The 22,748-nt window shown below is 44.5% G+C and overlaps 1 protein-coding gene across 3 annotated transcripts in view; it reads right to left on the bottom strand.

Moving 5' to 3' along the window:
• Window positions 1-893: 893 nt before the first annotated feature.
• Window positions 894-22,748, bottom strand: part of METTL21A (methyltransferase 21A, HSPA lysine) — a 120,958-nt gene continuing 99,103 nt past the window's right edge. For all 3 annotated transcript variants that reach the window (XM_068244971.1, XM_068244969.1, XM_068244970.1), the window contains exon 4: window positions 894-1,463. In XM_068244971.1, coding sequence (XP_068101072.1) covers window positions 1,075-1,463 — 389 coding nt within the window. In that variant the 3' untranslated portion in view covers window positions 894-1,074. The remainder of the gene's footprint in view (window positions 1,464-22,748) is intronic.

The following is a 22,748-nucleotide window of genomic DNA, read 5'->3' as shown; positions in this document are numbered from 1 at the left end:
GGAGAGGGTTCTCTACAGTAAGAGTGATTAAGATGTGGAATGCATTGCCACAGGAAGTCGTTATGGCTAACTCTATACCTGCATTTAAAGGGGGCTCAGATGCTTTCCTTGCGTTGAAAGACATCCATGGCTACAATTACTAGGTAATGCCTAATGATGTTGATCCACGGATTTTATCTGATTGCCATCTGGAGTCGGGAAGGAATTTTTCCCTTTTGGGGCTAATTGGCATGGCATGGGCCTTGTAAGGGTTTTTTCGCCTTCCTCTGGATCAACAGGGATATGTGAGGGAGCAGGCTGGAGCTGTACTTTGTACTGGTTGAACTCGATGGACGTATGTCTTTTTTCAACCAAAATAACTATGTAACTATGTAGGATTTCAGTTTCTAGATGTGCAAAGTTGGTAGAGACATACCCTAAAAGACTGGCAGCTGTAATATCAGCAAAAGGTGGTTCTACAAAGTATTGACTCAGGGGGCCGAATAATTACGCACACCCCACTTTGCAGTTATTTATTTGTAAAAAATGTTTGGAATGATGTATGATTTTCGATCCACTTCTCACGTGTACACCACTTTGTATTGGTCTTTCACGTGGAATTCCAATAAAATTGATGCATGTTTGTGGCAGTAATGTGACAGAATGTGGAAAACTTCAAGGGGGCCCGAATACTTTTGCAACCCACTGTATATATATATATATATATATATATATATATATATATATATATATATATATATATATATATATATATATGCGCGACATGTATGTATCATTTTTTGCAATAGTGGTCCCTTAACTACCGGTGCTATGTAACAATTTATAAGCAGCTGTGCCCGCTGTTGTCAACCAGCACATCTCAATCTTGTTTATTATTTAACAGAGTTCAAATCTTCAGTTTGATACTATTTTACTTAACTTGCATACCACCTGCAAGGACACGGTTTACAGCAACAAACTATATGATGTTAATGGTTTTCAATAAACACTTTAAAAAAGAAAAACATAACTGTGCCATTAGAAACCAAAATGATACATCACAATCAGAAAATGATCACAGATGATATAATAAACTTAAAGTTCTCCTTGATTTAACTTCTGTGCTTTATAAATATGGACATCAACATTTTTGTCATAATGGACCTGAACCACAGAGAAATGTTCCCTCATCATGTCAAGAAAGTGATGATCACGCTGGTATCTCAGTCTACAGGACAACAAAATAACTGTTTTTTCTGTACTTAGATGAAGCATAGTCTTTAAGAGATCTTGGAATGTTTCCTCCAGATAAATAATGTCTGCTCCTAAGACGACATTAAATGAAGAGAAATCATTTAGCCCTCTGCCCCATGTGAGTGGCTTTACAGACACTTTGTGCTGCAGCTCTTTAGGAATATTATCTTGTACATTTGCTTTTAGAAATTCCAAGGCCACTTCACGGTCTGTAACTGTAACTTCAGCACCTGTTGAGGTAGAAAAAAAAAATCAATAATTATATTTTGTTTTGTTTCTCTAATACAGTACCAATTGTGCTCTTGTAACAGGGTGGACAGGCAACTTTCTTGTGACCACACTTAGCAGCAAATACTGATGATTAAAGACCAAATGAGCGACAAAACAGTATTAGTAGAAAGTGTACAATATACTGTACAAACCAAAACATAACAAACCAGTCCCAATACAACAAAAATCAAACTCAAATGCACTACCCTAACTATCTAAGTAGCAATAATTAAAACACATTGTTCCTAATTATTATGCAAACTATATTTATCTCAGATTTTCCTAAATGGTGTCAGTCAGCATAATTTTTGAGTCATCAACTATTAGCGTATTTTATTCAGAAGTTATTGGACAAACAGTATGTTTTTTCAAAATAAAATAAAAACTTCTTTTCTTTCTTACACACAACACAGTTTCAAATCATTCTATAGTATTTAAAGGAGTAAAAATGCTCATTAGTTTAATTTGCAGCATTAGGAGATCATATGTTCTGAAATCAAAAGTAATATCAATCAAAAACATCTTAACAGGTCAAGTTACAAATTAACATAGGACCCCTGATTTGATAGCAGCTTCACAACTGAATTCGTCCTTAGAAATTGTGAGTTTTTGAATAGTTTCTGCTTGAATTTCTTGCCAGGTTGTCAGAAAGGCGGATGACGGCTCTACCTGCTGCCGCAAAACTCCATGATGGCGTCCACAGAGGAGATGTAATTCGGGGTCCGGCAACCATGCTTATGTTTTCATGAAATAGCTATGGTTTTCATACCTTTTCCATTCGACTAGATTGCATTGCTTGAAATGGTGGTCTGCCTAAAATAATATGAAACCCAGCATTTCTTCTTTGCTCTAAAAGATTATTTACAGCATATATTATACTACCACAATTTTTTTTGCAGAACAGCATTCAAACAGTTGATAACATTATCTTGTGTTTACTTAATTGTAGCAAGAGAGGAATGTAAACAGTGCTGAAACTCCTAATGTGTGCAGCTCAGAAATAATCACTGGGTACATTACAATATATAAATACTGTAGCTATGAATAAAATGCAATGGCAGCTTTCAAAGCAAATAAACTGTACTTTGGGAACTTGTAATTTCTAATTGAATAATATTTGTGCACTAAAGCAAATATAATAACCGTAAGGGTTATAAAAAGTAGGAAAACACATTTTTATTGAATATTATGTCAGCGTTTAATACCGCTTTAATAATTAGGAACATTCTTCTTTAGTAGTTGTTCCTTTAATTGGGCTAACTTGGAAAAATAATTATCACAAACGTCAGATTGATTTCAGTGATTAAAAGAGCCCTGAGACACAATACCATCCATGAGTTTAATTAAAAAACAAAATATTTAATCTTTATGGCACTTTTATACAATTTGCATAATAACTTGGAATGCACTGTATACAATATATGCAACCAGACAAGGTGCAAACAATCAGCATCTAAAAAGCAAGTCAAATGGACAAAACAGGAAAAATTGGGAGTCACAATGAAGACAGAGAATCAGAACAGGAAAGGACCAGTTAGGCTCTGTTCAAATCTAAAATCAAAATTGCAAACGTTTTGTGATTTTATGCGCGATCTGCATGGAAATTGTATGTTCTCATCGTGTCTGTTTTTGGGATGTGGGAGGAAAGTGAGACTTCCATAGGAAAAGATGCAAACAGACAAGTTAATTGGCTTCCCTCTAAAATTGGCCCTAGACTAAAATGGATATATGATATGGTATGTATTAGACTGAGTCAGGTAGTTTCCATGCCCGCCCAGCACCAGGCCGGATTTGGGTGCCGGCATAGACCATAATGTTAATTACGAATATAAAAGCACAGGTGGAATTGCATGACATTCTTATTTCTCCAATCATTATTAGATATACCCTAGGAGTTCTGCTGGATTTTTAACGAGTCCCTCTCCTCTATTACCTGAAAATATACCAAGTAATTTTAAGCTTATTAAGGGATTTTTTTTCCATTATAATAACTCATGGTGCGGGTCCTCTGATGTTACACTATGGATGGGGTTGGGGATGACGGGGGATGAGCGCTGCATGTGTGCATTATGTGTGTGCATGTGTTACATTTCTTGAGCTAGTCGCGCTGTACTTCACCCAGTCTCCCTGGTGGTGTCTTCAGTCTCCTTCCTCCCTGAGCTGGTGGTTTCTAGTTTCTTTCTCCTTGCTGTCCACCACCAGTTCAGCTCCACCCCCATGTCTTCTCCTTGCTTCTACACAATGCGCTGGGGCTAATGGGAGGAGGAAAGACTCACAGCAGGCAGGCGAATTGTGTGGTGTCACACAGGACACAGCACTCACTGGTAAGTCACTGCAGAGCCATGATTGGAAAAAGTCAGGCAGATCTTATGCTAGGTACACACAATGTGGTCAATTCATAAAAGACTGGGCGGTGAAAAAATCTTGTCGGGAAAATACCACATTCGGTATTTTAGAGTTTTGTGTGCCAATTCATAAAAATCTTTACAGATGCAATCCCTCTCTGTGTGGACAGTGGGATGCCCCCTTTCTATGGCGGCTGTGCGGGCAGGGGGATCCCCCTCTGTGCGAGCGGGAGTACCCCCTTCTATGGCGGCTGTGCGGGTGGGGGATCACCCTCTGTGCGGGCGGGGGGATCCCCTTCTATGGCGGCTGTGTGGGTGGTCTATCCCCCTCCCTCCTGATCTGGCCCCCCACCCTCCGTCTCATCCCGTTGAGTAAATAATCTACTCACCCGAGGGCTTTCTCCAGCGACGGCTGCGGCGCACTCTCTCCTCCATCTCCTAAGTCTCGTTCTCTGCACAGTTACATTACGAGGCTTGGTGACGTCACCAAGCCTCGTAATGTAACTGTACAGAGAACGAGACTGCGGAGATGGAGGAGGGTGTGCGCCGCAGCCGTCGCTGGAGAAAGCCCTCAGGTGAGTAGATCTATTTACTCAAAGGGATGAGACGGGGGGAGGGAGGGGGATAGGCCACCCACACAGCCGCCATAGAAGGGGGTTCCCCCTGCCCGCACAGCCGCCATAGAAGGGAGTTCCCCCGCCCGCACAGAGGGGGATCTCCCGCCCGCACAGCCGCCACATACAAGGGGCAACCGCCGCACATTCTCTGCCCACCGATCCGCTGCCCAGGGATTCCCTAGGGTGGCTGGATGCTTGTTCTGCACGCTGGGGTAGCACAGATCGCTACCCACAGTATGCAGACAGGCATCTAGCCATCCTGGGGAATCCCTCTGATGAGAAAGAAATGCAGCCGGCGGGGCAGAGGAACAGGAAATCTCCCTGCCGGCATGGACGAGCTCAGCTCGTCATTAACGTTTTTTGCAAGTTTTTGCTCAGCTCGTCCATACCGCCAGGGTGGTTAATGCTGTTGTTGTTATTCTCTGGCTAATGTTCTCCAAGCATGACTGTTGCTGTTGCACATTTGATGTTGATTTATGTTCAAAATCTTTTTCTTTAGTGAACAATAAAAAGATAATTGAAAAAAAAGAAGTGAACAGAAAATCGATCGGAAATCAGATGCTATAAATAATCGATCTAACAGTAAATCTACCACAAAATCTCATTGTGTGTACCTAGCAATAAGGTGGCCATACATCAGGCGACTTGGCGGCCAATTGACCATCCGATATGGTTATTGTAATCGAATCGGATGAAAATCGGTGCCGCCAAGTGTATGCCCGATCACAATATCAGGATGAGCGTTGAAATCCCCAACGCTGTACCCCCTAATGTGCAATGGTCCATACACTAACCCCACATGGATGCCAAAGTATTGCGGGTGCATGTGTTATGTTACTGCATGTATGATGTCACACGTGCACCCACGTGCATGCCAGCAACCACGTGGGGCATGTGTATGGCCAAAGGATAGAGCCAGTGGTGAACAAGGACAGGAAATGTAGTGCACTGGGGGCACGCTGCACATTGGGAAACAGCGTTGATGCAATGTCACAAGGCCGATTCCGGATCGATTTCAGCATGAAATTGATTGAGAATTGGCCTGCAGTGTATGGGCAGCCAACAGATCTCTATCTAATTAGATTCGATTAGAGAGAGATTTGTCTCTTGGTCAAATCTGCCCATTATCGCTAGATGTATAGCTACCTCTAGAACCTGAAGAAAAAGTATGCACTGATGGTCATGGGATTTTCAATCAAATTTTTTTTTTTGTAGCTACTTCTCTCACATGATTGCTTAATTTTATCTAGCCCTTATATAAACACTGATTCGTCATAAAAACATGTTTTTTTACTTTTTTTTATTCCATGTGCTTATCATATTTCCATTTGTGCATAAGTATTATTATTTATTTAGAAATTATAGGTTCCTAAAAGTACAGTGTAATGATCCGCTTAGCTGCCTGCGCAGGCAGGCAGCTTTTTGACCACTGTTCAGGTCTGCATTCTGCAGGTCTCTAGAAGAGAGACCTTTTGTCAGTTTTGCAGCTTGCTGCTGCTAGGGAATTTGCATACGTTGGTCATGCAAATTTCCTAGCCACATCCTCTGGAGGTTTGTACTATATATACCATGTGATATCACAGACCTGTGCTGGTCATAAGGGTTAGTCCTGTTTAACACCCCTGGAGTGTCAGCCTTGCTCATTGTTTAAAGATTAGCTTAGAGTAATTCCTGGGACTGCACTAGGCAGATTCCCTAGTGCAGTTAGGATTGCATATCTGTTTTGTTTGTCTGTTGCGATTGTTCTGTCCCAGCAGTGGTCGACAGGAAGTCGCTCTGACCTTTGTTCTTGGAGTATAGCTGGAGCAGCGGTTGCTACCAGCTATCTCCTCTAATCTGTCTTGCCTGGATCGCACTCGCCTTGCGCTAGTGCTGTGGATCCGTCTCTCTCTCTCTTATTCCTGTTTTCATGTATCTGTCTTGTCTGCTACGAACGCTTGCTGGAGGCTCGGTGAGGTAACCGTTAAGCAAGCGCTCGCGTCCTCGGTTTCATGTTTTGTAGAAAAAGGGTTCTGAAGGGCACACCATCAACATTGTAGTCGGGTGCTTGACACAGGGACATAGGCAATGTCTCAAGTGGAACTGTAGAAGAATGTGTCAGCACACCGCTTTTCCTTTAAATCAAGCCCTTTTTAATGAGCCATGCGTTACAAAAGGTGCAAAACCGACAATTGTTTCGTGGGCCTCACAGGGTCCCCCTTCTTCAAGGCGTAGTTACAACAACATGCATGTACAAATCACCATATAAACTAACATAATCCCCCAACACCCCACCCATAATGATGCTAAACAGTGATGTCATCTCCATTGTTTACAACATAATCTTGCCACATAATCAATTACAGCCTGTAATCAAAACACTTGATTAAGAGATAATGTATGTCAGTACGCTCTGCGTTACTGTATATTGTTATTCATACCCCTTGGGGATCTCTCCCGTCACACCCCGTTGTTAAATGGTAGATAATTGCTGCAGCATTTGAAAGTACAAGCTAATGCAAACCGTTACTCACCAGGCTGATAGGCTGGTAGTTCTCGCGCGCTGCTTCTAGAAGCTCCGCCCCTCGCCTGCGACAGGTAGAGGGATCCGTGGTGTATGAAGTGCGCCGCTCACTCCGTCTGTCTATTTCCGCCCAACTATGGCGGGGCTACATACTCCGCCACTAGTGGGCATGTGCGTCATCACTGCATGACGAGGCCAGTCGCGTCCTGTTGGCGTGCAGCCGTCGTCATGTGGCAAGATTATGTTGTAAACAATGGAGATGACATCACTGTTTAGCATCATTATGGGTGGGGTGTTGGGGGATTATGTTAGTTTATATGGTGATTTGTACATGCATGTTGTTGTAACTACGCCTTGAAGAAGGGGGACCCTGTGAGGCCCCCGAAACAATTGTCGGTTTTGCACCTTTTGTAACGCATGGCTCATTAAAAAGGGTTTGATTTAAAGGAAAAGCGGTGTGCTGACACATTCTTCTACGGTTTCATGTTTGTCTGTCGGTGGTTAGTTAGGCGTGCTTGTCTCTGTTGTGCTTAACACGCGGAGACCGCGCATAAATGCGTGCACTGTTGCGAATGAGTGCGGTGTTCGCGTTTAGTTAGCGTTTGTTATTTTCCTTATCTTCTCATTGTATGATTTGCTGTGCCTTTGCTACTCTCGTGCTCTGCCTTGCTGTAGCCTTGTGTCACCTCTGGCAATCGCCTCTCTCGCGATTGCGTTCCTACTTCATATCTGCTGTTGTGTGTGCACCATCGTGGGTTGGCGACTAGATTGGGGCACATACATACATTCTATCACTGTGCTCATTCTCTTTCGCAATCGCTTCTCTTGCGATTGCGTTCTTACTTGGTTTCCTCTGTTGTGTGTCCGCCGTCACAGGTTGGCGGCTAGATTGGTGGACATACATACATTCCTCATCTGTGCTTATTCGGTCTTGTGTCGCTGTTAGCAACCGTCATCTCTGGCGATTGCCTTCTCACCATATCTTCCTGGTTCTGTGTTCATCGTCGCAGGGTGGTGACTAGATTGGTGAACACACATACCCTCTGTCGCTTTGATCTCTCTCTTTCAGGGCTATCTTGCCCTGCGTTTCTTCCCTTCGTGCAATTCCTGTCTTGCGTCTTTGGCAGGGCAGAGGAGCTGTTCCTCTGCACTCCACAGCTCCACCTGCCGACAGGAATTTCCCTCTACAGGTACATTGCACCTTTTGCTGGGTTCCCTCAAATTATACGCTTGTGGAGGATTTCCGCAGTGTCAGCGCACGTCTTGTGCGCTGATCACGGAGAGAATTCCACAATCGTTACATACAGTTTTTTGGTTTGTGAGCTGACTTTGCATCAGGGCTGTGGAGTCGGAGTCGTGGAGTCGGAGTCGTGGAGTCGGGCAATTTTGGGTGCCTGGAGTCGGAGTCGGGAAAAAATGCACCGACTCCGACTCCTAATGAATTTGTAACTGTATTTAAAATAGAAAATATGATAAAATGTTCTATTTCTCAGATAATAGTCATTAAAAATAATGTATATATACAGTATATATACAGTAATAGCTGTGCTTAGTCCACAAAAATGAAATAAACAAATCAAAATTAGTTACTTGTGCTGCTTCAATAAAGCAGTCCCCGTATTTTTAAGGTCAGATATACATATCTGATTGTGACTGTATATATGATGTGTACACAGGAATCTCTTATATATACTAAATAACATCTATGCTGTAAGAATAAAGCCTGATGTGTAGCTGTGTCACTAATAGAGATGGTCAATAAGATGGAAATAATTCTGCACTGATGCTGATTTATGCAAATGTATGCACTCCCTTTGCTGATGAAATCAAATAATTTGATATGTTGTTAAAATTTGGTTTGGTGACTACAAATTAAAGGGTAACTGAGACAGATGAAAAGTAAAGTTTTATACATACCTGGGGCTTCCTCCAACCCCCTTCAGGCTAATCAGTCCCTCGCTGTCCTACACCACCCGGATCTTCTGCCATGAGTCCTGGTAATTCAGCCAGTCAGCGCTGTCCGGCCGCATGCCGCTCCCACAGCCAGGAACATTCTGCACCTACGCAATAGTGCTGCACAGGTGTAGTATGCTCCGGGCGGCGGAGTGTGTGCATGCGCACTACACCTGAGTGGCTCAAGTACCTGGACTCATAGCAGAAGATCCAGGTGGGGGAGGAGGACAACGAGGGACTGATTATCCTGAAGGCGGCTGGTGGAAGCCCCAGGTATGTATAAAACTTTAATTTCATCTATCTCAGGTTTACTTTGTTACACAGTAGTACTCTACATATGCACTCCCCACAGAGCTGCAGGGAATCCACTGAGAATGCTGTGCACATTGAACACAGAGGTGTTGTCTGTTTACAATCTCCTCATTCCCCTGCAGAGTACCTGCACATCATTCTTACATGTACCCACACTTACATTGCCTAGGGCCTGATAGATGTTCTTTGTTCCGGTTTGTACCTTTTACAAGTACTCTTACCAAGGACTAGTTTTAGTCTAAAGGGAATAAATATAGTAGTCTACATATCCTTCTCACTTCAGTTGTCTTGTAAAATTCCTAAGCGTTGGCAGTTAAGAGACGAATTTCATGTTACATACTTTTAATCAACAAAATTGTAATATGCAAATTAGAGGAGTCGGAGTCGAGGAGTCGGAGTCGGTGGAATCCTAAACTGAGGAGTCGGAGTCAGTGGATTTTTGGACCGACTCCACAGCCCTGCTTTGCATTTTATTAATAACTGTTTTTATTCATTATGTGTTGAAGACAAACATACTTTCAGTGTCTCTCTGTCTCCAGCTGCTTCTGCACAATCAGAGAATGTGTCACATTCCTCACTTGATACAATTAAGTAAACACAAGATAACATCTACAACTTCGGATGCGTCCAGATTTCAATGCACTGAACTTTTAAGCTCTGTGTGTAACCCTTCAAAAAGCTTTAAATAATTTTTTAGAGCAAGGAAGAAATGCTGGGTTATATTCCGCTTTAATATAAACACTGCTACTGTACATAATACCCACACATCGTATCTGCCTATTTGTCCTGGTTATCACAAGATTTTAATAATGTCCCTAGTAGAAAGTATGGTGACAATATATTATTTGGAAATAAAGGTGTATTTTTTCTATGGTGTTTTTTTCATTAATCTCACGTGCACGCGCGGGAGACCGCACGTGCACACGGGAGCGTGCACGCGCACGGTGGCAGCAGCACTTTTTGACTCATAAAAACGTCCTGGGGGCCGTTAAGAGACTCTAGCAATACGTTTTTATAAGTCTGCTTGTCATTAGGTGGTTAACAACACTCTTAGGTCAGTTCAAGGATATGTCAATTTTATAGGTCAATGACTTAAATATCACCCTGCCAGTAGAGACAGTGGAACAATTAAAGCGGATTTCAGTACATTCAAAATACTATACAGACACAGAACATTTATATCGCACTTTTCTCCTGGCGGACGCAAAGCACGAGAGCTGCAGCCACTAGGGGGCGCTCTGTAGGCAGTAGCAATGTTAGGGAGTCTTGCCCAAGGTCTCCTACTGAATAGGTGCTGGCTTACTGAACAGGAGGAGCCAAGTTTCGAACCCTGGGGTCCTGTGTCAGAGGTAGAGTCTTTAAAGAGACTCTGAAGTCTCCCAAATTACCTATTTTTATTTCAGGTTCCTCTTGAGCACTAATAGCACAGCTGAATTGCCGCATCCCCGCGGCCGTATGAGGTCTTTATCTCCCTCGAGATCCCGCTGCAAATCCCTCCGCTATTTCCTGGAGGAGGCAGAGCTTTTCACTTTAGCTCTGCCTCTAGTCCATTCAATCACCGCAGATCGCCGCCTCTCCCCGCCCCTCTCTTTGAAAGAAGTAAGGGGCGGGGAGAGGCGGCGATCAGCGGTGATTGAATGAACTGGAGGCAGAGTTACAGCCCAAAGCTCTACCTCCCCGGGCAGCAAAATCTGCCACTTTGAGTCGTACCATTTTCCCCCGGGATTTGCGGGGATAAAGACCAATGGCCGCAGGGATGCTGCGATTCATCTGTTCTACTAGTGCTCAAGAGGAATCTGAAATAAATGAGGAAATTTGGGAGACTTCAGAGCCTCTTTAACCAGTACACTATCCAGCCAATGCAAAATACTATACCCGGAGGTGTATCTTACTGCAAACTATGACATCATATAGAAGATATTACTCAACTTTACAGCAATCTGAAGGAGGACACAAATAGAGAGCGCACTGAGGGATTCAGTATTCACACCATAATCTCACCTGATCTGATGACTGGCAGTCCAGTATAGGAGAGGCCAGCAAAGGAGACGTGTCCCACTAGCTGGGGACCAGGCTTGTTGGGGCAAGTTGTCTGTCTCCTCATGGTGGCAATAGGCACCGGGGTAGCTGTCTGTTCTGCATATAGCAATCTGCTGCTATGTGCTAATGCTATGATAGGCAGGCGCACTGGTGAGCGGATGAGCAGTGTGCTCAGAATAATTTACATACTTACCCAGGATTGGTTGTTTCAAATCCAGACCCACCAATCATCTCGTAACAACCCCTTTATATTGTTTTTTTCATTGGCTAGTGGGACACATGCCTTTGCTGGCCTCTTCTATACTGGACTGCCAACCATCAGATCAGGTGAGATTTTTGCTGCACCAGCCTTGCTTCACACACCAGAGTCCATGAGTGCACTTTCTATTTGTGTCCTAATACAGATTGCTCCATAGTCACCATGGTGAACCAAAGAGCAGCACTAACCTCCATGTGGGACCTGACCAATTTGATCATATTGATCTGATTGCTCCCCCTGTAAAAGTTACTGGGGTCTTCTACTCACACCTTTGTTTTCCCAAATATTTTTACAGAGCTCCAGAAAGTATGAGAATGCTGGAAACACTATTCTATATTCTGGGCTAAAGAAAACAGTGGCCAATCAGAAGACAATTTTCAGAAGCTATTACTATATATCTATTTAGGGCACTGCTTATTCTGGTCCCAATTTCTACCCTCTTATTTTTTAAAGGCAGATACCATATTTTTATTTATTTTGGGCCCTACCAGGTCACAAGTGGCTGCAACACTAATTTAGGCTAAAGCAGGGACGGCTAGCAGTACCACATCTCATAAAATATAACCAGCAGCACAAATTGATCAGCTGACAGGTTGATTGGAAGTTAAGGGATACCTGAATTGAAGGGTATATGAAGGCTGGCTGCCATATTTATTTTCTTTTAGAAAATGCAAATTGGAGAGAGGCTCCAGCCTCAGGGTGCAGTGTAGGAGGGGGCGCTCAATTCACTGAGCTTACATTCCACTATTGTGATTGAAGCAAAGAAAAATAAGAAAAGGGGATAAATGGCAGTGAATGCAAGACAGATAACTAGAAATTAAGGTGTGTGTGTGTGTGTGTGTGTGTGTGTGTGTGTGTGTGTGTGTGTGTGTGTGTGTGTGTGTGTGGACCCTGGGGTGCCTCTTACTCTAATATTAATCAGTGTGTGACGGCTGGGGTGGGAGAACTTTGGTGTCTCAGCCTTGGGTGCTGGAAGACCTTGTCCCAGCTCTGCCTGGCTGTCTTGCTGATCCTCTGCCTCTAATACTTTAGCCTTTAGCCATAGACCCTGAACAAGCATGTAGGCCAGGTGCTCTGACTGAAGTCTGGATTAGCTGCATGCTTGTTTCAGGTGTGATACAGACACTTCTGCAGTCAAAGCGATCAGTAGAATGGCCAAGCAACTCATATTGTTGGTCGTAGCTACAGACTCCATAGTTCCACAGCAAAACTACTGCAGAGGGGGAGAAAACCAAAAAAAAGGATGTGCAGCAAGACTGGAGCCCTTTGCCTAGAAATTCGGGACAGACAAAATATTACTGTGACTTCCTGTTAGCAACCCAGCTTTCAAAGTAGTATTTTTTTTTATCTTGTATCTCATTACCTGACATACTACACTATATTGGCAATCCTCCTTTCTTTTCTGTTCCTGGAATTCTTCCCCTGAATTTCATCCACCAGACACTCCCATTAATCACGTGGTCTCAGTTTTATGGGATTTGGTGATCAAGGTATCTATTACCACATCTGGTGGAAGTGTAAGGAAGTGAGGCTCCCGTGGCCTACAGTTTCTAGAGTATGGTACATTTAGGAGTAGAGATGGGGTTTCCAGCTTAACGGAAATGTGAGAAAACATAGAGCTCCTGACAGACTCCAGTGGCTTACTGAACTGCTATGCGGATTACAGCTTTGTTTAGTTTAGCAAACACTGAACAAGACACCAGGGATCTCCACAAAAGAGAAATGATCATAAATAGGGGATGATGAGATGAAGGAACAGATGAGGCCGGAGCTTTGGACTCCACAGTTCAACAGCAAAAACTACTGCAGAGGGAAAGAAAGAATAAAACAAGTATGTGGCAACAAGACTGGAGCGCTTTGCCTAGAAAGGAAGAGGTGAATCACCTGACACACTTATGCAGGACATCAATTCAAAGTGGGGGAGAAAGTTTGAGACAGGCCGAGCAGGGGTGCAATAATTGGGATGTGGAAAGTATGGACTTAGAAGCCCATGCATATAAATACTTGTGATGATGAACCAATGTCAATTGATATTGATCACGCACGCACGCACGCACGCACACACACACACACACTTATTGCAGCTTGTAATGTCTTCTCACTCAGGTGGTATTAAAGAGGCACTTAAGTCATAAAAAAAAAATTAGTTTTACTCACCTGGGGCTTCCCTCAGCCCCCTGCAGCCGATCGGTGCCCTCGCCGTGTCTCTCTGATCCTCCCGTCCCCGCCGGCGACCACTTCCGGTTTCGACGGCAGGACCCGACAGGTATGGGAACGCGAGTGATTCTTTTCGTTCCCAGCCACAATATCGCCTCCTATGCTGCTATTGCGGCCAGGACGGCGGAACCGGAAGTGGTCGCCGGTGGGTATGGGAGGATCAGAGAGACACGGCGAGGGCACCGATCAGCTGCAGGGGGCTGAGGGTAGCCCCAAGTGAGTAAAACTCAATTTTTTTTGATGACTTAAGGTTCACTTTAAGGAGGTCTGCTCCGCCAGGATCTGTTTAATATCAGAAAGGGGACATCAGCTTTGGAGGGCAGAGCTAGTGACACTGAATATAAATAGAGCCAGCAATAAGAGATTTATAAAGTTATTGCACACGCCACATCCAATATGGATAAGGTAGAAAATACAGAAAATAGAAAAAAAAATACAGATCCCGCTGCATTCATAGAGACATGGCTTGCGGACACTTTTGACCTGGATATGCTCTCTAAGTTGTTTGCTGTGTAAACAGTCCATATAATTCCCTGCCAATCTCCCCCCAACAGGTGCATACCCCCACCCCCAAGTGCAATGCTGGCCCGAATTCTACAGATAGACAATCCTCAGGAAGGTAAGAATCCTTTTAAAATCACTTTTAATGGCTAAAATTTTTCTTTATACCTTGACGGTGGTGTTGATCCAGGGATTTTATCTCATTGCCATCCGGAGTCAGGAAGGATTTTTTTCCCCTTTAGGGCTAATTGGACCATTCCTTGTAAGGGCTTTCCCCTTCCTCTGGATCAACAGGCATATGCGAGGGTGCAGGGTGGTGTTGTACTTTATTTTCTGGTTGAACTCGATGGACGTATGTCTTTTTTCAACCCAAGTATCTATGTAACTATGACTTCTCTTCTGAGATTCAACACCAATGATCAAAGTTTATGAACGTCAGAAAATGTTGCAAAGTGAGCTACAACAACAAATTTCATTTTATCACATCTTCTATCCCGTCTCGCAAAGATGCTATGCTGGGGTTAGATCAAAATGAGCAGCACAATATGGATAAAATAACCGATATGCACATCAAGTCCTCCAAGTATTGTTGATTTTTCATTTTCGATGGATGTTTTCCTTTTACTCCACTTGCATTTTTTGTCCACATGAGGGAGACAGGCCACTAGGAATTTCTTTTTATGATGAAAATGCTAACATTAGTAATGTGTGCTGTGCACATGGTGCAACTACTTCCAGAATGAACCATTCATTCTGGAAGTAGATGGCTTAGAGAATGCCTTAGAAGCAGTCCTGTCATAGCGTTTTGGACCAAAAGATATTTACACCCTATAGCATACTTTTCCAGAAAATTAAATGGAGATAAACTATGATGTTGCTGACAGTAAACTTCTTGCCATTAAAGCAGCATTGTAAGAATGGCGGTAATTGTTGGAAAGTGCATCACAAGCCAAACACTATTTTTACAGACCATAACAACCTGGAATATCTCAAAACTGCCAAGCTTAAAGCGGAATGAAACCCAGCATTTCTTCTTTGCTCTAAAAAATTATTTACAACATATTATATACAACCAGCATTTTTTTCAACTACAACAGCATTCAAAAGGTTACACACAGGACTTAAAAGTTCAGTGCAGAGAAATGAATAAAATACAAAGTCTGCTCTCAAAGCAAAAAAATGTACTTTTTCTAAATGAATAATAATACTTTTGCACAAATGCAAAAATGATAACTGTATGGCATATAAAGGTAGGAAAACATGTTTTTATTGAATATTATGTCAGGGTTTTATACCGTTTTAATGGGCACTCTTCTCCCATTTCAATTCCTATGTAACATACAGACCTGGTCCTGTAAAAGGAATATAAAACCTGAGGTACTTTCAGGAATGTTTCCTGTTAATTCTTCACCCACTTTCAGTCAAGTCAGTATTATTTCTCCTCAGCATTGTCTGCTATTACAACTGTAAAGGATTGCGGAGATGCCGCCGCGCGGTCTGGCAGCGGGGCGGCTGTCTCCGCGTTCAGACCGGCGGTTTCCGCACAGCAGCATGCGTCTGGTTTGTCTGAGCCTTCTAGTGCACACAGATGGAGAGCTGCGCGCGCTGGGAGGCAGGACCTTTATGCCAGGAGGAGAGGGATCAGCTGATCAGGTTTGGTCAGCTGATCCCAGAGCGGACTGTCATTGGATGAGTGGCGCTGAGGAGCGCTGCACTATATATAGATCTCGCCGCTCAGTCTCAAGTTGTCTGCAACACATACGTGTTAGCACTCATACCATAGTCAGATCCCACAGTGTGTTAGAACCAGGTGGACCTGGGAATTCACACTGAGCCAGATTACTCTTGTGTCATTACTGTGTTATACTTTAGACCAGTTCCAGGGTGTTGTGACCAAGGACCTCACACCCAAGCTTAAGGATACTGTGTCATTGCTGTGTTATACTTTAGACCAGTTCCTGGGTGTTGAGACCACGGACCTCACACTCTAGACTAGGCCTTTGCTTATATGTTATGACCCTTTGCTCTCTAGACCTCTCTCTTGTCTTCTGATTCGGTACCTTTGCATATCTGCCTACCTGTTGCCAAACCCTGCCTGTACCTGGTTACCGAATCAGCCTTCTGTCTTTGTACCTTATCTGCTCGTGTGTTGCCGAACCGGCCTGTACGACCCTTCTAGCTGTCTCTCTTTCCCTTTGAGTGTCAGTTTGTCTGTACTACCTGTGACACGACCCTGCCAAGTGTCAGGTAGCTGCAGAGACCTCCTGTGCTCAGAGAGGACCCTCTGCAGTCCAGCCAGGGGCTCTATCCCTTTGGAGCCCTTTGGCTGCTGTAAAGTCTGATTCCCAGTATTACAGGGAATCACTGGATAGCAAGTTATCTCTATCCCCTTTCCTAGGAGATAGTCCCTGCTCTCCCAAGGGCCACCTGCTCCTCAGGTGGTCCGTGCTCTTTTGGTATCATTTCCCGCCCCACGGGAGACAGCTCACTGTTGCACCAAACACTTACACTTTATCGGGTGTCCAGAGGTTAGTCATACTTGCATTATTGGTGATTCTGCAGATCATCAATAATCAGGTATTTATCTGTATTGTTGGTGATACTGCAGATCACCAATAATCAGATTCTCTCTGGTTGCTGACACCAATCGTTACAGAACGGCAGACCTGAAAAGCAAAATGGACGCACTCCACAGCCGTCTTGATGCACTCACCACCTCGGTGGAGAATTTCATCAGAGTGCTGGACGGTCATCAGACCCAGATCACTGCCTTGTCTGGGTCCATACAGGTCCTTCAGACGGCTGTGAATTCAGTGCGATCTCCTCCAGTTACAGACTTACGTATGTCTGTACCCGAAAAGTTTTCTGGTCATAGATCTGACTTTCAGAATTTTAAAAATCGAGTAATGTCGTATTTTGAGTTGAGACCCAACTTGTCAGGGACTGAGGCACAGCGGGTTACATTAATTAAAACCCTGTTGTCAGGGGATTCTTAAACATGGGCATATAGCTTGCAAGCAGAGCATGAGGCTTTAACGGAAGTCGACGAATTCTTTAAGGCCAAGGCCATAATTTATGATGATCCGGACATTGCCTCTACTGCTGAGCGGAAGCTCAAAACTTTGCGTCAAGGCAAGGATCCGGTAGAAGTCTACGCAGCTAAGTTCAGGAAGTGGTCTGTGTCAGCTAGGTGGGGGACGTTTGCTCAGTTAGACTGTTTTTTATCAGGGTTGTCAGACGCAGTCTCGGATTTGATGTTGGGACACCCTGAACCTAAGTCTATCGATGAGGCAATCGCCTTAGCAGTACGGCTTGATCGGCGTTTACGCTATCAGAAACAAACCCGGGGTAAGAACACTGTAAGGTATGTCTCCTACGCCTCTCCTCCACCCACGTCACCTCCGCCAGAACCAATGCAAATTGGTCAGTCAAAATTGACACGGGTGGAAAAGAATTGCAGGAAAACAGAACAACTCTGTTCATACTGTGCAGAGGAGGGTCATAGGGTGCAGAATTGTCCCAAGAAGTCGGGAAACGCTGCCACCTAGGTGTAGTCAGAGGTAATACCCTAGGCGCGCAGTCTTTACCTCTAAACGATAATAGTTTGCTCCTTCCCTGTACTGTCACATGGGAGGGTCAGACGATTTCCACTGAAGCTTTTTTAGATTCTGGCTCAGCGGCCAACTTTATGGATTACGAGTTTGCAAAAAAATTGGGGATTCCCCTACTTCCATTGGACCAGCAGGTTTTGGTCACTGCAGTAGATGACTCTCCTCTGCAAAGTAGACATCCCCTGTCCCGGACCCCGGAGTTGGGGTTCAGAGTTGGGGTACTACATAAAGAGAGTCTACAATTTCTGGTCATGCGTATGGCAACCTCCACCGTTATTCTTGGCATGCCATGGTTACAACTTCACTCACCTCAGATAGACTGAGTTTCAGGTCAGCTAACGAGCTGGTCTACCCATTGTTATCATCACTGTTTAGCGAAAGTAAGCGTGGGTAACACCAAGATCCAGGTTAAAGGTGTGCCAAGCCAATATGCAGAATTTGCAGACGTCTTTTGTCCCAAGTCAGCTGATAAACTTCCCCCCCACCGTACTTTCGACTGTCCCATCGATTTAAGATCTGGTTGTATGCCTCCCAGAGGTCACCTCTATAATCTATCTGGGCCTGAGAAACTGGCAATGCAGGAGTATATCAAAGAAAATTTTGCTAAAGGTTTCATCCGTCCCTCTTGTTCACCAGCAGGGGCCGGATTCTTTTTTGTAAAAAAAAAAAAAAAAAAAGATGGAGGCTTTCGTCCTTGCATTGATTACCGAGGTTTAAACAAGATTACAGTGAAAAATCGTTATCCTCTGCCCTTGATTGACGATTTATTCACGCAGGTTACTAATGCCAAGATTTTCTCAAAATTAGATTTAAGAAGTGCGTACAACCTGGTTCGTAGCAGGGATGGTGACGAATGGAAGACGGCCTTCAACACACCCGACGGGCACTACGAGTACCTGGTGATGCCCTTCAGGTTGTGTAACCCCCCGGCCGTCTTCCAGGAGTTGATTAATGAGGTGTTCAGGGAGGTTTTGGGGAAGTTTCTCCTAGTGTATCTGGACGATATTTTGAGCTTTTCGTCTAGTCTCTAGGAACACCGAAAGCATGTCAAATTTGTCCTAAGAAAGTTAAGACAGAATCTGCTTTACGCTAAGCTTGAGAAATGTCTTTTCGAAGTGACTTCGAAATGACTGTTGCCTTCCTGGGGTACATTATCTCTACGTCTGGCCTCTCTATGGCTCCTGGTAAGGTTTCTGCTGTCTTGGAGTGGCCTCAGCCTGTGGGACTGAAGGCGCTCCAAAGATTTTTGGGCTTTGCCAACTACTACACGAGGTTTATAAAGGGGTACTCTACCGTGGTCTCGCCCCTCACTAGTCTCACCAAAAAGGGGGCTGATCCTTACCACTGGACAGCAGAGGCACATACTGCTTTTTCCACACTGAAAAAACTGTTCTGTTCTGCACCCATATTAAGACATGTGGATGTCACCTTCCCATTCATCGTGGAGGTGGATGCTTCAGAGGTGGGGGTGGGGGGCTGTATTGTCTCAGCGTTCAGGTTTACAAGGTAAACTTCACCCATGCGCCTACTTCTCTCGTAGGTTTTCACCTGCAGAAAAAAAACTACGATATAGGCAACCGGGAGCTTGCGACATTGGCTAGAAGGAGCAGAACACACTATCACAGTTTATACAGATCACAAAAATTTGGAGTATATAGAGGGTGCCAAGAGACTTAGCCCCCGTCAGGCCCGGTGGCCTTTGTTCTTCTCGAGATTCAGATTTGTAATTACGTACACCCCTGGTAGTAAAAACGTCAAGGCCGACGCCTTGTCCAGGTGTTTCGAGCCCGAGACGGTACAGCCCTCAGCCCCTGAAACCATTCTACCTCAGAAGGTGGTTTTGGCAGCCACAGAAACCTGGAAAGATTGGACAGTCACGCTGAGCCCTTACCAACAGGATGTTCCAGAAGGTAAGCCTGACGGGGTTATGTTTGTGCCACTGCCTTTCCGTCTACAACTGTTACAGCTGTTCCATTCTCACAAGAATGCTGTTCATCCTGGGGCCACCAGAACTCAGGATTTGCTGGTCAGATGTGCTTGGTGGCCTACATTAGCAACAGACTGTAAGGAGTTTGTAAGAGAGTGTGCAGTGTGTGCTAGGAGTAAACCTTCTTGTCAGGCTCCTGTTGGTACCTTACAACCTTTACCAGTCCCGAGTGAACCATGGACTCACTTGTCCATGGATTTTGTGGGAGAACTCCCCAGGTCTGAGGGCAAGACGGTCATTTGGGTGGTAGTAGACAGATTCAGTAAGATGGCTCATTTTGTCCCCTTGAAAGGACTCCCCTCAGCCCAGGAATTGGCCGATCTCTTCATCCAGCACATTTTCAGGCTGCATGGCATTCCGGAGAATGTAGTGTCAGATCGGGGAGTCCAATTTGTATCTAAGTTTTGGAGAGCTTTTTGCCATCAACTGGACATGGACCTTGCATTCTCATCAGGCTACCACCCACAGACCAATGGCCAGACCGAGAGAGTTAACCAGGCCCTGGAACAATTTCTTAGATGTTATGTAGCAGATGCGCAATCCGACTGGGTAAAGTTTTTGCCGTTTGCAGAATTTGCGCACAACAACCTGAAGAGTTCTTCCTCAGGGTTTTCTCCATTCCAGGTAGTGTCGGGAAGGTCACCCAAGTTTGCCCCATTGCCAGTGGCATCTACACCATTCCCGGCCCTGGAGGATTGGCAGAGGGCTTTGAAGGAGATTTGGGGAATGGTTAAAATAAACTTGGGGAAAGCCTTTCAGACCCAGGAAAAGCAGGCATACAAAAGGCGGTCCGTAGAGTGGAAATTCTCTCCAGGGGACTTGGTGTGGATGTCCACTCGGCATTTGGCTCTGAAACAATTGTCACCCAAACTGGGCCCTAGATTCATAGGACCTTTACCAGTGACCAAAAAGATTAATAATGTCACTTATGCAATTGATCTCCCAGCCAGCATGCGAGGTGTGAGATCATTTCATGTGTCCCCGCTAAAGCCGGCAGTGCACGTGGATTCCTCTCCCCCCCTCCCCCCCCCCCCCCTGTGTTGGTTGATGACCAACCTGAATATGAGATTGAAAAGATTTTGGACTCCCGCTTAGTGCAGAATTCCGTGCAGTATCTGGTTCACTGGAAGGGATATGGTGTGGATGAAAGAACTTGGGTGCCAGATTGTCGCATGCATGCGGAAGATTTAAAGAAGGAGTTTCATGACTCACATCCTGGGAAGCCTGGTGGGAAGTGTCCGGAGTCCACTTCTCAGGGGGGGGAGGGGGGAGTACTGTAAAGGATTGCGGAGATGCCGCCGCGCGGTCTGGCAGCGGGGCGGCTGTCTCCGCGTTCAGACCGGCGGATTCCGCACAGCAGCATGCGTCTGGTTTGTCTGAGCCTTCTAGTGCACACAGATGGAGAGCTGCGCGCGCGCTATGGGAGGCAGGACCTTTATGCCAGGAGGAGAGGGATCAGCTGATCAGGTTGGTCAGCTGATCCCAGAGCGGACTGTCATTGGCTGAGTGGCGCTGCACTATATATAGATCTCGCCGCTCAGTCTCAAGTTGTCTGCAACACATACGTGTTAGCACTCGGACCCTAGTCAGATCCCACAGTGTGTTAGAACCAGGTGGACCTGGGAATTCACACTGAGCCAGATTACTCTTGTGTCATTGCTGTGTTATACTTTAGACCAGTTCCTGAGTGTTGAGACCACGGACCTCACACTCTAGACTAGGCCTTTGCTTATATGTTATGACCCTTTGCTCTCTAGACCTTTCTCTTGTCTTCTGATTCGGTACCTTTGCATATCTGCCTACCTGTTGCCAAACCCTGCCTGTACCTGGTTACCAAATCAGCCTTCTGTCTTTGTACCTTATCTGCTCGTGTGTTGCCGACCTGGCCTGTACGACCCTTCTAGCTGTCACTCTCCCCTTGAGTGTCAGTCTGTCTGTACTACCTGTGACACGACCCTGCCAAGTGTCAGGTAGCTGCAGAGACCTCCTGTGCTCAGAGAGTCAGTTGTGCTCGATCTAAGAGTCATCATCAGCTTTCTTGGGGTCTATTTACTCATTTGTCAGTTGCTTCTGTGAGATGGACTTCATCCCGGAGTTGCCCCTTCTGAAGCCTACACTCCAATTTTTGTAGTGGTAATTTATTTTACTAAGATGGCACATTGTGTTCCCAGGAAAGAGGTTCCCACAGCAGCCACAACTGCTAAAGTTTTCTTAAGAAAATAGTAAGATTGCATGGCTTGCCTTCAGACATTGTATAAGACCGAGGAGTGCAATTTGCTTTAAAATTTTGGAAAGAACTTTCTAGAAAACTTACAGTCTAACGGACAAACTGACAGGACTAATCGGGCACTTAAACAAATACAGTGGGATGCGAAAGTTTGGGCAACCTTGTTAATTGTCATGATTTTCCTGGTTTCCATCGGTTGTTACGATAGATATTGTCAGTTAAATATATCATATAGAAGACACATACAGTGATATTTGAGAAGTGAAATAAAGTTTATTGGATTTACAGAAAGTGTGCAATAATTGTTTAAACAATATTAGGCAGGTGCATAAATTTGGGCACTACAAAAAAATAAATGAAATCAATATTTAGTAGATCCTCTTTTTGCAGAAATTACAGCCTCTAAACGCTTCCTGTAGGTTCCAATGAGAGTCTGGATTCTGGTTGAAGGTATTTTGGACCATTCCTCTTTACAAAACATCTCATGTTCATTCAGGTTTGATGGCTTCCGAGCATGGACAGCTCTCTTTAACTCACACCACAGATTTTCAGTTATATTCAAGTCTGGGGACTGAGATGGCCTATCCAGAATGTTGTACTTGTTCCTATGCATGAATTCCTTAGTGGATTTTGAGCAGTGTTTAGGGTTGTTGTCTTGTTGAAAGATCCATCC

The sequence above is a fragment of the Hyperolius riggenbachi genome, chromosome 7 (assembly GCF_040937935.1).
Source record: "Hyperolius riggenbachi isolate aHypRig1 chromosome 7, aHypRig1.pri, whole genome shotgun sequence".
Taxonomy (NCBI): domain Eukaryota; kingdom Metazoa; phylum Chordata; class Amphibia; order Anura; family Hyperoliidae; genus Hyperolius; species Hyperolius riggenbachi.
This window is presented reverse-complemented; position numbering and strand designations above follow the sequence as displayed.